The 15266-nt window shown below is 42.3% G+C and overlaps 1 protein-coding gene across 2 annotated transcripts in view; it reads left to right on the forward strand.

Moving 5' to 3' along the window:
• The window catches only part of phkb (phosphorylase kinase, beta), a 164156-nt gene that overhangs the window by 63605 nt on the left and 85285 nt on the right, over positions 1–15266 (forward strand). For both annotated transcript variants that reach the window (XM_056278286.1, XM_056278287.1), the window contains 2 exons: positions 9133–9190; positions 10860–10937. In XM_056278286.1, coding sequence (XP_056134261.1) covers positions 9133–9190; positions 10860–10937 — 136 coding nt within the window. The remainder of the gene's footprint in view (positions 1–9132; positions 9191–10859; positions 10938–15266) is intronic.

Here is a 15266-nt window from a genome sequence, read left to right on the forward strand (position 1 = left end):
TAGTGAGCGAGACAGCTAGGAAGGTACTTGGTGTGTCATGAGGGCAGAGGAAGGAAGACAAGGAGACTTGGTAGTGGAATGAGGAAGTACAGCAAATTATACAGAGGAAGACGTTGGCAAAGAAGAAGTGGGATAGTCAGAGAGATGAAGAAAGTAGACAGGAGTACAAGGAGACGCAGCATAAAGTGAAGAGAGAGGTGGCAAAGGCAAAGGAAAAGGCATATGGTGAGTTGTATGACAGGTTGGACACTAAGGAAGGAGAAAAGGACTTGTACCGATTGACTAGACAGAGGGACTGAGCTGCAAAGGATGTGCAATAAGTTAGGGCGATCAAGGGTAGAGATGGAAATGTGCTGACAAGCGAGGAGAGTGTGCTGAGAAGGTGGAAGGAGTACTTTGAGGAGCTGATGAATGAAGAAAATGAGAGAGAGAGAAGGTTGGATGATGTAGGGATAGTGAAACAGGAAGTTCAGTGGATTAACAAGGAGGAAGTAAGGGAAGCTATGAAGAGGATGAAGAGTAGAAAGGCAGTTGGTCCTGATGACATACACGTGCCTGTGGAGGCATGGAGATGTTTAGGAGAGATGGCAGTGGAGTTTTTAACTAGATTTTTTAACACAATCTTGGAAAGTGAGAGGATGCCCGAGGAGTGGAGAAGAAGCATACTGGTACCGATTTTCAATAACAAGGGTGATGTGCAGAACTGTAGCAACTACAGAGGTATAAAGTTGATCAGCCACAGCATGAAGATATGGGGAAGAGTAATAGAAGCTAGGTTAAGAGGAGAGGTGATGATTAGTGAGCAGCAGTATGGTTTCATGCCACGAAAAAGTACCACCGATGTGATGTTTGCTTTGGGAATGTTGATTGAGAAGTATAGAGAAGGCCAGAAGGAGTTACATTGTGTCTTTGTAGATTTAGAGAAAACATATGACAGGCTGCGGAGAGAGGAGGTGTGTTATTGTATGAGAAAGTCGGGTGTTGCAGAGAAGTATGTAGGAGTGGTGCAGGATATGTATGAGGGAAGTGTGATAGTGGTGAGGTGTGCGGTTGGAATGACAGATGCGTTCAAGGTGGAGGACGGATTACATCAAGGATCGGCTCTGAGCCCTTGCTTGTTTGCAATGGTGATGGACAGGTTGACGGACAAGATCAGGCAGGAGTCTCTATGGACGATGATGTTCGCGGATGACATTGTGATCTGTAGCGAGAGTAGGGTGCAGGTTGAGGAGAGCCTGGAGAGGTGGAGGTATGCACTGGAGAGGAGAGGAATGAAAGTCAGTAGGAGCAAGACGGAATACCTATGCGTGAATGAGAGGGAGGACAGCGGAATGGTGAGGATTTCAGGAGTAGAGGTGACGAAGGCATATGAGTTTAAATACTTGGGGTCAACTGTCCAAAGTAACGGGGAGTGCAGGAGAGAGGTGAAGAAGAGAGTGCCGGCAGGGTGGAGTGGGTGGAGAAGAGTGTCAGGAGTGATTTGCGACAGAAGGGTACCAGCAAGAGTTAAAAGGAAGGTTTACAAGATGGTTGTGAGACCAGCTATGTTATATGGTTTGGAGACAATGGCACTGATGAAAAGGCAAGAGACGGAGCTGGAGGTGGCAGAGTTGAAGATGCTAAGATTTTCGTTGGGAGTGACGAAGAAGGACAGGATTAAGAATGATTATATTAGAGGGACCGCTCAAGTTGGACAGTTTGGAGACAAAGCAAGAGAGGCAAGCTTGAGATGGCTTGGACATGTGTGGAGAAGAGATGCTGGGTATATTGGGAGAAGGATACTGAATATGGAGCTGCCAGGGAAGAGGAAAAGAGGAAGGCCAAAGAGAAGATTTATGGATGTGGTGAAGGAAGACATGTAGGTGGCTGGTGTGACAGAGGAAGATGCAGAAGACAGGAAGAAGTGGAAATGGAGGATCTGCTGTGGCGACCCCTAACGGGAGAAGCCAGAAGTAGTAGTACTAGTTGCTGCTCCAAATTTCCAGTAGCCAAAACTTTTTTTTGAAATAAACCAGATTATGAGAGTCACTCGATCTGTTTCAACATAATCATTAGTAAAAATAAAAGATATTGTAAATCTATATACAATATGAACCAGAGTTCATACTGTATATAGATGTATATATATACAGTATAAAGCAGGTTACTCGTCCGGATAGTGTAGCGGTATATTTCGTTGCCTACCAACACGGGGATCGCCAGATCTAGTGTTACCTCCGGCTTGGTCGGGCGTTCTTACAGACGCAGTTGGCCTTGTCTGCAGGTGGGAAGCCGGATGCAGATTAGTGCCCTATTCACTGCACTAGCGCCTCCTCTGGTAAGTTGGGGTGCTGTTTCAGGGGGGAGGGGGAACTGGGGGGAATAGCGTGAGCCTCCCATGTGCTACGTCCCCCTGGTGAAACTCCTCACTGTCAGGTGAAAAGAAGTGGTTGGCAACTCCACATGTATCAGAGGAGACGTGGTAGTCTGCAGCCCTCCCCGGATCGGCAGAGGGGGTGGAGCAGCGACCGTAACAGCTCGGAAGAGTGGGGTAATTGGCCAAGTACAATTGGGAAGAAAAAGGGGGGGGGCAGGTTACTTGGTGTGTGTGTGTGTGTGTTTGTGTATATTGTTTTGCCTAGCTTGTGCTTGGCACAAACTAGAGGACATTTCAAATCCTAACCAAATTGAAAACTTTGGAAATGGCACAAGGACAGATATAACAGGTTTTTTTTTTCTTCCACACTCCAGACAATTAGGCCAAATCACACATGATTATGCGAACATTTGGGTATACTTCCAGCTCTCAGAACTGTTTCATTTTAACGGTTCAATTTCATTTAATTACCCCACTCTTACAAGTGTCTTTTGCAGCTTGCTGGTCAGCTAGCAATATTGATCCTACACTTACCAAGCTAAGTTCATTTTTACCTGCATTTGGCAGGTTGGTGGGTGTTAATTTCAAGCTCTGGGGGGAACATTTTTGTTTGCCATTGCATTATGGCTGGAGAGATGAAAGCTAGTGGCACAGTGTCGTCTGCTTCTCTTATTTTCACTAGAGGAATTTTGCTCATATGATGGCATTAATATTGGTAGTAATAATATAATGAGCATCGTATTTGGCACAATTCTACTTAAATCTTGGTTTGTGTGTCTATTGTCTACTGTATCCCTGTCCCCTGCCAAAAAAAAAAAAAGGTGAGGAAATGGAGCTGGCAGCCCTGACTAATGCATGTTAAGAAAAAACACTGCTAACTCTCACAAACAGTGCGCTTTCACAGCAACTTTCATAGAAGTCGTTAAACTTGGATTGTTTACCTTACTTCTGCTCTCGTTGTGCTGGGGTTGTGCATTCAGGAAAGTCACTTGACTGGGGTGCAGCAACTGCAGGAACGAACGTTGTGGGTAATGTGCAACCTTACCTACTCCTAGATGGGTGGGTGGGAGTGTTCTTAAAATCAGCCAGCTACATGGAAGAAATTCTGGGGCTGAACCCAGGGTGGCCAATCAGATATCAAGGGTAGCCGGTGCCACCTGGGCTACCTCTTTGGCTTTGCCACTGCTCATCAGATGCAAGGGACAGACATAAGCCTCTATAGAAGAACATGTGGGGTTCCTCATCATTATCAGACGTTACACACGTACAGAAGTATCACTCGTTTGGCACTATGGTATATGTGAGGATGTTCACTTATGTGTGTGCTTTCCTTTGTATGTTGTGTGTTTTTGAGTGTGTCCTGTTTTGTAATTGTGTATGTGTGTGTGTTTGTGCATGTGTATGGGCACATTCTAACTTCCATACTTTATTTCATTAGGATGTAATCTCTGTTATCTCCCATCACCATTGAGATTATACAGCGAGATGAGGGACAGAGATAGCCAGGTCTTCATGACATTTATAATTAACACACACACACGCACGCACGCACACACACACACACACACACGCACACACACACACACACACGAGCACACACATGCACACACACGCACACACAGAAGCACTTCTAGTGCTCCCGAACATTGCAACTCACTTTCATCAGTTGGAAAAGTTATAAAATCTACACAAACCATCAGACCAGAAGAGTTTTATATATCTCTGCTAGACGACCTCACTCTTATGTGTGTGTGTGTGTGTGTGTGTGTGTGTGCGTGCGTGCGTGCGTGCGTGTGCGTGCGTGCGTGCGTGCATGTGTGTGTGGTGATGAACTGCCGACCATCCTGGAGTTACTCTGCAGAATGCCTGCTTGGATTGGCTCCAGCACTATGTGATCCTGATTCAGATTAAGTAAATAAATGGATGAAAATAAGATTAACAATGTCAAACATTCAGTTTCTTGGCCTTACAGATCACTCTGATAATGACAAAGGGTGCAGACATGTAGTGGCAGAGCCAGTGATGTTTCTTTTGGTACTTGACTATTCAGCAGGGATTAAATTAACAGGAATTCAAACGTGCAGGCCAGATGAATAAAAGTGGTGAGCAGAGAGTCAGATTTACTTCATACTGTAAACTTTAACTTTAATTCATCTATCCTTGTGGGACCCTAATGTCTACATACACTACCGTTCAAAAGTTTGGGATCACCCAAACAATTTCGTGTTTTCCATGAAAAGTCACACTTATTCACCACCATATGTTGTGAAATGAATAGAAAATAGAGTCAAGACATTGACAAGGTTAGAAATAATGATTTGTATTTGAAATAAGATTTTTTTTACATCAAACTTTGCTTTCGTCAAAGAATCCTCCATTTGCAGCAATTACAGCATTGCAGACCTTTGGCATTCTAGCTGTTAATTTGTTGAGGTAATCTGGAGAAATTGCACCCCACGCTTCCAGAAGCAGCTCCCACAAGTTGGATTGGTTGGATGGGCACTTCTTTGAGCAGATTGAGTTTCTGGAGCATCACATTTGTGGGGTCAATTAAACGCTCAAAATGGCCAGAAAAAGAGAACTTTCATCTGAAACTCGACAGTCTATTCTTGTTCTTAGAAATGAAGGCTATTCCATGCGAGAAATTGCTAAGAAATTGAAGATTTCCTACACCGGTGTGTACTACTCCCTTCAGAGGACAGCACAAACAGGCTCTAACAGGTACTATTTAATGAAGATGCCAGTTGGGGACCTGTGAGGCGTCTGTTTCTCAAACTAGAGACTCTAATGTACTTATCTTCTTGCTCAGTTGTGCAACGCGGCCTCCCACTTCTTTTTCTACTCTGGTTAGAGCCTGTTTGTGCTGTCCTCTGAAATCATTATTTCTACCCTTGTCAATGTCTTGACTCTATTTTCTATTCATTTCACAACATATGGTGGTGAATAAATGTGACTTTTCATGGAAAACACAAAATTGTTTGGGTGATCCCAAACTTTTGAACGGTAGTGTAAGTATTATTAAATTTTAAACAAGCTACGTCATGGGGACATTTTCTTAGATCTAGTATTAAATTTAGGCATTAGAATGAGGCTCATGGTTAAGGTTAGGGGATAAGGTTGGGTTTATATTTGGGTTCAGTGTACAGTTATGGTTAGTATTACGGGGGTGGGGGGGTTAGGTTTAGGGAAAGGGTTAAAGTTAGGGTGAAGGGAGAAAAGGTTTATATCAGTGAACTTAGACCCACTGATCTAAAAAAAGAAAAGACTGGATTGAGCAACTCGCGATATGAAGTGAAAATTGCATTAGAATTGCCAGCTAAAATGTTGAGTTGTGGCGCATATCAGTGCTCTAACCGCACAGGGTCGAAAAAAAGTGGCAATTTAGATAATATAACATTTCACAAGTAAGTACCCTTTTTTATTTGACTCTTGCATTTAAGATGCCATAGCAACTGCTGTTTTAAGATGCCTTGATTTGTCAAAATGTTTTTCCCGAGCTGGCTCCTCAGACAAGTGCGTGAAAGAATGACACAGAGCGTGCCGCTTGCAAGGGAGAGAGCGGTGCGTCCTGGCTTCATCAGGCCGTTGCTCGCCATCGCTGCAACACGCTAGCTCGCTACCTAAGAAAATGACAGTATACTAGGCTACTTTACAATCACCTATACGTGCAAGCAAGACTATTAAATTTTCCAATGAGTCTGTTATTTGTAAACGAAAGAGTCTCATATTCTCATGTTCTGCAATCATGATCTTACATTTACATTTAGAAGTTTTGTCAGCTGTTTTCGCAGCTTCTTGCCAGCTAGCTTTGCAGTGCATTCTTTGCCAAGATGATGCAGTCGTGTCTTGCAATAATTACAAGATTACTTTTATAAGATAAAAAACATGATTATCCGTGACACACACACGCACTAATTGCTGATGAACAGACACACAGGCAAAAGAAACACCAATTGTTGAAAAGTTTCAGAAATTGACAGCTTTTTTATTCTGTAAAAATATTGTACAGGGTTATCTTATCCGCATGCCAAGAAGATCTGTCTTATTTAACCAATTGTAAGATGCAATCATCAGCAAGGCGACATGCCCAGAGATGGCAGGTAGAAGCAGGAGCCATGTTCAGATGGTTTTGTTTTGAGTTGGAAATCAGCCTAAGAGGTCAATGGAAGTTCTTCACAAGTATGCTCATATTAATGTGTGTGTTTATGTGTAACATGCTTGAACCATAGAAGGCATTACATTGTAACATAGTGCCCTGTACATTGTGCTGAAGAAGGCAATTTAGTGTGTGTGTGTGTGTGTGTGTGTGTGTGTGTGTGTGTGTGTGTGTGTGTGTGTGTGTGTGTGTGTGTGTGTGTGTGTGTGTGTGTGTTTTGTGCCTCCTCAAGCAAAACGAAACAAGTATCATTATTTAGATTAATAAGACTCTGGTTCTCTATACTGCTGCCTCTACGTTTGACTTGTTTCTCATTTCAGAAGCAAATAACTTTGGAGGGGTGTGTGTGTGTGTGTGTGTGTGTGTGTGTGTGTGTGTGTGTGTGTGTTTCACTTGTACCTGTGTGTGGTAGTTGCTGAGATTTATAATATGATTTCTGGTTTAATAGAAATCAGTTAACAACCCAATGTAATGATGTTCACGACAATCCAAAGTTTTACACATACAAATTCACTAGCTGCTGCCAGCACACCAGACAAAGAATGAAACAAACCAGCCAACAAATTAATTAATTAAATTTTATTTTTTGTCTGCCCATTTATCACCCAACAACAGTAATAAACAAGTCTGATTGTGAATGCAATTACCACTAAATAAAATTCCATAAATATAATTTGTTTTAGTTCTCTATTTGTCTGTCTGTCTGCCTGTCTGATGTCAAGTTTAAAAAATTATCTTAATTGTAAATGTTCCCACATTTTTCCCCCCAAATTATCATCTGAGCGTTTGATAAAAGTATTGGAAGCTTGTGGCAGTTAAACACAAGTTGTTACCCAGACGCTGGCCAAGAGGATGGCACAAGACAGAAGGGCTGACACATCAGGTCAGGACTCTGTAGTTTACACTCATCTACAGGCCAGTGGCCACTCTTTCAAGGATGAGGACGTGCACATCCTTGATTGGGAGAAATGCTGGTTTGAACGGCGAGTCAAGGAGGCCATCTATGTTAAGAGGGAAGGACCATCCTTGAACTGAGGGGGGGCTAAGAGTACATCTGTCACCATCTTACAATGCTGTGATTGCAACTATTCCCCAATCCTCTGTGAATAGCACACATGGCCTTTGTAACTCTAGTTTTTTGTTTTATTTTTTTGTTTTTGTTTTTTTTGGGGGGGGGGTTGACGTTTTTCCCTCTTTTTCTCCCCAATCGTATCTGGCCAATTATCCCACTCTTCTGAGCCGTCCCAGTTGCTGCTCCACCCCCTCTGCCGATCCGCGGAGGGCTGGAGACTACCACATGCCTCCTCTAATACATGTGGAGTCGCCAGCCCCTTCTTTTCACTTGACAGTGAGGAGCTTTGCTAGGGGAACGTAGCGCGTCGGAGGATCACACTGTTCCCCCCAGTTCCCCCTCCCCTGCAAACAGGGCCCCAACTGACCAGAGGAGGTGCTAGTGCAGCCACCACGACATATACCGCTTCCCACCCGCAGACACGGCCAATTGTATCTGTAGGGACGCCCAACCGAGCCGGAGGTAACACAGGGATTCAAACCGCCGATCCCTGTGTTGGTAGGCAATGGAATAGGCCTCTATGCTACCCGGACACCCAGAAACTAGCTAATGGTCATGCCTATTTGGATATGAATCTTTCAGTCGTTATGCCACTGTATTATTTATAAGAGTGGGGATACCTGCATTCAGTTGAGACTGAAGAGGTCACTTAGATGAGTGATGAAACATTTCTCTGAATAAACGTTGTATTCAGATGAACTGATTCAACTTTCTGTGACAATTTGTTACCAATGTTATGAATATATAAAATATCAGGGGGACAAAATCTTGTATTTTGATCCAGGATTGGTCAAGGGAAGTTTATTTTTTAATTTCACGTTTTAAGTTATATTTTCTGTCAAATCTATTCCATAACATACTGGGAAAGAGAAAAAGCTCCTTTACCTTTCACATTACAAGTATTTGTCAGACTTGTGTGAGCATACCTTTAAAGTCAAATTGTGGATTTTATTTACCATATGAAATGTGCTATATAGTGTTTTTCCCCCCTGCAATTTCCAGTGAAAAGAGGACATCTGTAAGAACTTATTCACATTTCCTAAATTTAGATCTTTGAAATCCCATCATATGACCAAGTAATCATAACCTTTTCAAACAAAATAAACCTAAAGTAAAGCTAAAACGTGCTTCACTTTTTTGGAGGATGGGACAGTAATAGCTGTTTAGCTACTAACTGCCCCCAAATATTATTTTAAGGATATTGTCCAAGGTTTTTCACTCAGTATGGATTATTTATCCACTTAAAACACTGTGTATCCATAACTGTTGCAACAATTCAGATCTCCCACATTTCTTAAACTATACAGTGCAGCTTTCAAGTAAAGAAATTAACCAATGGATTGGCATTAGTATTCCCCACCATTGTTAGCTCCTGTTCACAAGATGCTTCATCAGATGTGTCTATATCTTCTCTCTTTGCCATGCTTCATATTCATTCAGCACCAGTAAGGTTAGACTTCATCACTGCTATAAAGTATCTGCACCCTTTATCTCTCTCATATGCTCTGCTGAAAAAGTAATAATCCTTCTCAATTTGTCTTCCCCCAGCTTTTTGATGGAATTGAATGCGAGTTCCCCATATTTTTCATCTACATGATGATTGACGGTAAGCTTTGTTCTTTCAGTATATAGTGTTGCAATGCCAGTTGTTCCTCAAGTGGGATGCTGGATAGATAGAAAAGAAGACTTTTATCACTAGACGGGAATGACATTTTGTTGAGTGTCACCCAGAAGTTAGAGGATGTAGCACTTCAAGAGAGATGGGAAACTTGCACTATGTGGGGACAGTACACAAAAAAGCAATTTTTCAAATCAATTTCACATGCAGCACCATGTATGCTGTATAGGCATGAGTATGTGTGCATGTATGCATGGGCCCCAGTGGATCCTTTAATGTACAGTGATTGATGCACAACCACCTCAGGAATGTAGACCGGTAGCTAGGTCATCTCTGACACAGAAATGAACTTATCTTTTAGCTGTCCTGAAAAGCAGAGAGCTTTTTAATGAACATGCAATCTGTCTCCCAAAGGCGTTTTGATTAAAGGTTGGGTCTAGTGAAAAGGCTTTTTTTTCTGCGATTGGTACTGTTTAATGGCAATTTGGGGTGAGAATAATACAGTGGGGTCATGGATACATTCATAATGTACATATTTCATTCTGGCCTCATATACGAAACACCTCCTGATCTCACCTTATCAAAAACTGGGGCTTAGGAGTACCTTAGTTATGTAAGAGAGGTGAGTTGGATTTCAGTTGGCTCAATTTTTGGATGTAGTTGTACTATGAAGACAAATAGAAAGTGACGCTGTAACATTGCTTGGATTCTACTGCTTGAATCTATTACAGTCCATCCTAACATGACAAGCTAATTTTTAATCAGTTTTTGGTACTTTTAATTGAGCTGTCCTAACCAAGCTCTGTGCAACAGCGAACAGTCCAAGCAATGTTTCACTTAAACTGTTAAAAGCAATCTCTCGCTGTGACTCTGTTTGAGAGAAAATTTGCTGATTTGTTCCACTAGAAATGATTGGTTCCCACTTGTATGAATCTGAGCACTATCGGATCCTGCCTTGACATTTTGACGACCGAAATCACCTGGTGCTATTCGCTCGCTTGTGTTATGTTAGCAATCAGCCAGCTAATAGATGGATATGCTATAACGCTTGCAAATTATACCAATTTATCAATCACTAACATCTTGCAATCCTGGAATTGGAGGTTGATCTTCTTCAGATTTGTATTCTGATCCTGCCTTATTTTTGATACGGCTGAATAGCATGTATAACATTTTTTGAAAAATATAAGCTAACAAATGTTAACACACCACAGAGTGAACCCATGTGGATTTATTTTAATTTTACCTCTCAATCAAAATTTGAATGGGAGGATCTTATTTCTTTGGAGGTGCCCACTGCTCAAACAGGGTTTTTGGTACGTCTGTGAGAAAGGAAAAAAAAATAATTTTTAAGGACTTTTTACTGAAATGTAGCAAAAGTAGTTGACTGACCATTGGGAAACATCACTGCATTGGTGTTTAGTAAGGTTTATAATATTCTAAGCCACTAGACCCGACCTTTAAATTGGATATGCTGTTGAATTGTTGATATGTTGTATGTAGGTACTTCATGCTGTATTAAAACTAATCTTTTTGAATTCTGTTTTTTTTTTTTAAATGTTATAGTCACTGATAATATTGGAACTAATGAGTATTCATGATAATATCATGATCATAACATTGGATTTTTGTTATATTTTTGGTGTTTGATTTGCAGGAGTCTTCAGAGGAAATAAGGCTCAGGTCAAAGAATACCAGGACCTGCTGGAGCCAATCATCTTTCAGTCTTTTGAGGGTAAGGAATCACACACACACACACACACACACACACACACACACACACACACACACACACACACACACACAAACAAAAGCATAGTCACACATACTCAAACATCATTTTAATACTCAAAAAGCTCACATGTTCCACTCAGACACTCAACAAACACACATTCATATGCACATACAACATACACACATACCGTTTTGTAACTCACCCTGCGCCTTGCTTTGACAGGGGTCATGTAACTATACCCAGCCAGTCAACAAGGTTCAGCTATGCCCAATTAACTTATGTGTTATATGTGTTTGAGTTGTCCCAGGGAGTGTAGTCTTGGATCCGCTGAACAATGTGGGCTTTCCATATCTTTGATAGAGAATACAGGGAATGGAGAAATCATTTAAAGTCAGGTCACTGCGCAATCAGGGACCAGTGGCTGAGTACTGAGTCTTATATGTGTTTTTGTTATGTTTAAGTGTACATAATGTGCCAGAATGCTGTCCTCTCAGTGTGTCCCTTCCTACTGCAAGTATTTATCGTATATCAAATATACAGATGGGTGGCAAAATAAAGGTAAACCTGAATGCTTGACCCCTACAGTGTGGGGTTCCAGGGGCTCTGTTATGCTGTGGGGGTCATTTTCCAATCTGGGGAGGGCTGCAGACTACCACATACCTCATCTGACACGTGGAGTCGCCAGTCGCTTCTTTTCAGCTGACAGTGAGGAGTTTCACCAGGGGGACATAGGCGTAGCGCGTGGGAAGATCACGTTATTCCCCTCAGTTCCCCCTCCCCCCTGAACAGGCGCCCCAACCGACCAGAGGAGGCGCAAGTGAAGCGACCAGGACACATACCCACCCGCAGACACGGCCAATTGTGTCTGTAGGGATGCCTGACCGAGCTGGTGGTAACACGGGGATTTGAACCGCCTTCCCTGTGTTGGTAGGCAACGGAATAGACCTCCACGCTACCTGGACACCCAAGGCTTTTGTTATTGAGTGAACGAGTGTTCAGCAAAACCAGTTTCAGATGATATTACTTTGATAGGTTGTGAGAACTAAGGAAGGGGACAAAGGTTGGACTGATTCACGTGTTGTTTGTTATGGTGACGTGAGGGTAATGGTGTCTATTGGTAAAACAGTCAGGAATGGGAAAATTGTCGAACAGCAGTACGATCAAGTAGCGGAGCAGATATGTAAATTTTTTTACTGAAAGCATGCACATCTGGATAAAAGCATGAAAATGGGTACATGGGGGTTTTAGAGTATGCTGATTTCAAAAATAGCGGGACATCACTCCAACGGTTCCCGCCGAAAATTACAAATTCAAGATGGCCACCATAAAACACATTTTTGCCAATAAATCAGCCATAAATACTGTGATTGAGTAAGAGAACGTGACTGCGATTGGGTAAGAGAACGTGACTGCTGGGTAAGAGAGCTGGGTAAGAGAACGTGACTGCTCTCTTACCCAGCTGGAAGATGAGCTGGAGTCCTCTAAGAAACATCTGAATGACCTCCACCAGCAAATGACTTCTAAGGAGCTCGAGCTTGAAAGATGCCTGGATGAGATGGAAAGCACCAAGGGTGATTTAGAGAGCTGTAAGGGTGAGTTGGTTAGTTGTAGACTGGACTTGGAGAAAAGGCAAATTGAGTTGGAAAGCTGCAAGAGTGAAGTTATGACCTCCAGACAGAAGGCGTGAATGTCATCTAATGAGATCATGCAACTCATGGGCACAGTGGAAGACCTGCAGAAACGTTGTCACCAGGGTAGCATGTCTGAGATGGACACACTCTAAAGGATAGAGAGGGAATCTATCAAGAAGCTTGAGGTTCTTAGGGCAGAGTTAGATGAGATGTATGGTCAGCAAATTGTGCAGATGAAGCAGTAGCTTAATTTTCAACATGCGGCACAAGTAGAACGGTTGATGGAGCAACATTGTGCTGAACTTGAGGCTGAGCAGTCAGCAGACATGGCTGTTACTCACAGTCCAAAGTAGGTCATATCAGACAGACTTTATCCAAGGCCACAATGTCACACCATACGTTCTGGAAGGCAGATCAACCACTTGCTAGGTACAAAGACTGAATATGCAAACATGTTTAGAGGCTGAAAAAAAGTATGTATGAGAAAGCACTAGAGAAAGCACACAAAATCTAAGTATAGGCATTTTATCATGGTAATTTTTGTTTATACTGCTTATCGATAGTCAAAAAGGTATTTCATGGTGGCCATTTTGATTTTTTTTTTCAATTTTTGGCATGAAGATGTACCTTAACTGATTCAATGTGTGTTTTATTGCATTTGTTAACCCAAAAAACCTAGGTATAGTCTTTTTAATCGTAGCAATCACAGTATTTATGGCTGATTTATTGGCAAAAACGCGTTTTATAGTGGCCATTTTGAATTTTTGATTTTGGGCGGGAACCGTTGGAGTGACGTCGTGGTTCCCGCTATTTTTGAAATCAGCATACTCTATAACCCCCCATGTACCCATATTCATGCTTTTATCCAGATGTGCACACCAAAGGGGGAGCTGGTGTGAGTGAAGGATGCGGCAGTCATTGAGGTGGGTAAAGGGGAAGAAGAGGGACTCCCGGTTTGGGGAACATGTGAGAGGAAGCATAACCCCAGGCTGTCCCACTAATTTCTTTCAATTCTTACTTTTTTCACCATCCCATATAGTTTGAAAGTAGAGTCGTGAACAGCTAACTGTCTTTTAAAACTCCAGCACAATGCCAAAATATCATAAATTATCAAAACAAGACAAGCCAGACGACATGCCTGTAAGTAGCGGCTCCTCTGAGACGAGCATCGTTAGCATGCTAGCAGACCTCAGGGCAGAGATTAAGACGAGTTTCGCGGTCCTGGGGGCAAAAATTGATAAAATACAGTCAGCAATGACGGAACACGGTCAACACGTCAAGTCTTTGGAATCAAACGACAACCTCCAGGACCACCGCATCAGTAAACTAGAGGAACGATGTGAGGCCCTAGCTGCAAGCGATGCTAGGCTAATGGCAAAAACATTGGATTTGGACTGAGGGAGCCACAGAAACAATATCAGAATCATCAGCCACCCTGAGTTAATTGAGGGGCCAAGACCCACTGAATTCTTTTCACAACTCCTGGGCGAACTACTGGGCGAAGCGATTCTCTTGTCACCACCGGAACTGGACAGGGCACTCGTCGCTAAACCGCAAAACGGCCTGTGATTATTCGCCTACATCGCTACCAGATTATCAGGGAGTCTCGCAAACGTCGGGGTAAACTACAATGTTGTGGCTCAACTGTACAGATTTTCGAGGATTATACCCCAGAGGTGCTGGAGCAACGAGCGAAGTACCGACAAGCCATGTCGAAGCTGTACGGTTTAGGCCTCAAGCTTTATCCAGCTCCCTTACAAATCACACTTCAAAACGGTGCTAGGTAACGGCTCTCCTCGCCTGAGGAAGCAGAAACTTTAGCGGGTGGCTACCGGCAGAAATGAAGAGCTGACATTAAACTCGTGGGACTCCTTACCAAAGTTTGGTTGAGTACGGTAAATCCAGCCTACAAGACGTTCAGACATTTTTCACTTACTTTTGTTAGATGATGCTTTGTTTTTGTTTTCCCCCTTGTGTGCATGTATTCCCACGGGTTGTTTTTGAATATAGGCTGTTAATAAGTATAGTGTTGGTGGCACTGGCTGGCATTAAATAGGTTAGCGTAACTGTTCCTGATATTTTTAGTTTATAACAGATACCCTCAGAAAGTTTTATAGATATTGACCACGGTTTAAAGGTGTTTTTTTTTTAATATCCGGTGCCATATACTGTTGCTCGATTTTCTTACCCAGAAGTTTATAAATCTATAATCCTATTTACTTATTTGACATTATTTGTTAGTATTGTGGCGGACACTAGGGGCTATGCCTCTCACCCAGCAGGACTGTGAGCTGGGGGCGTGGTTTACGTTCCCGGGCTCGCCAGTGCAGGATTGTTCCTGCTGCAGTTGGTTTTTGGAGTTGAGGAATAAACATCAAACTCGCCTTGGTCTCCTGTGTTTTTCCTCATTCCTGCCATAGTATGTTGTTTTTTCCCTATTTCTATTGTTTTTATTGTCTTTCCTATATCTATTTTTTATTTGTTTGTTCTTTCATCCTGTGTGTGTGTGTGTCTGTGTCTGTGTCTGTGTACGTGTTCTATGTATTTGACCCATGGATTTCTTTTTTATTATTATTTTTTTTTAACTTTTATTCCATTTTGCAGCAGCATTAGTGTTAGAAGTCACACACTGTACAACCTTGATTTCCTTCATAGCTGTTTATTTTTATATATTGTTTTACGTTTTTGGGGTGATAGT

The sequence above is a fragment of the Lampris incognitus genome, chromosome 4 (assembly GCF_029633865.1).
Source record: "Lampris incognitus isolate fLamInc1 chromosome 4, fLamInc1.hap2, whole genome shotgun sequence".
Classification (NCBI taxonomy): domain Eukaryota; kingdom Metazoa; phylum Chordata; class Actinopteri; order Lampriformes; family Lampridae; genus Lampris; species Lampris incognitus.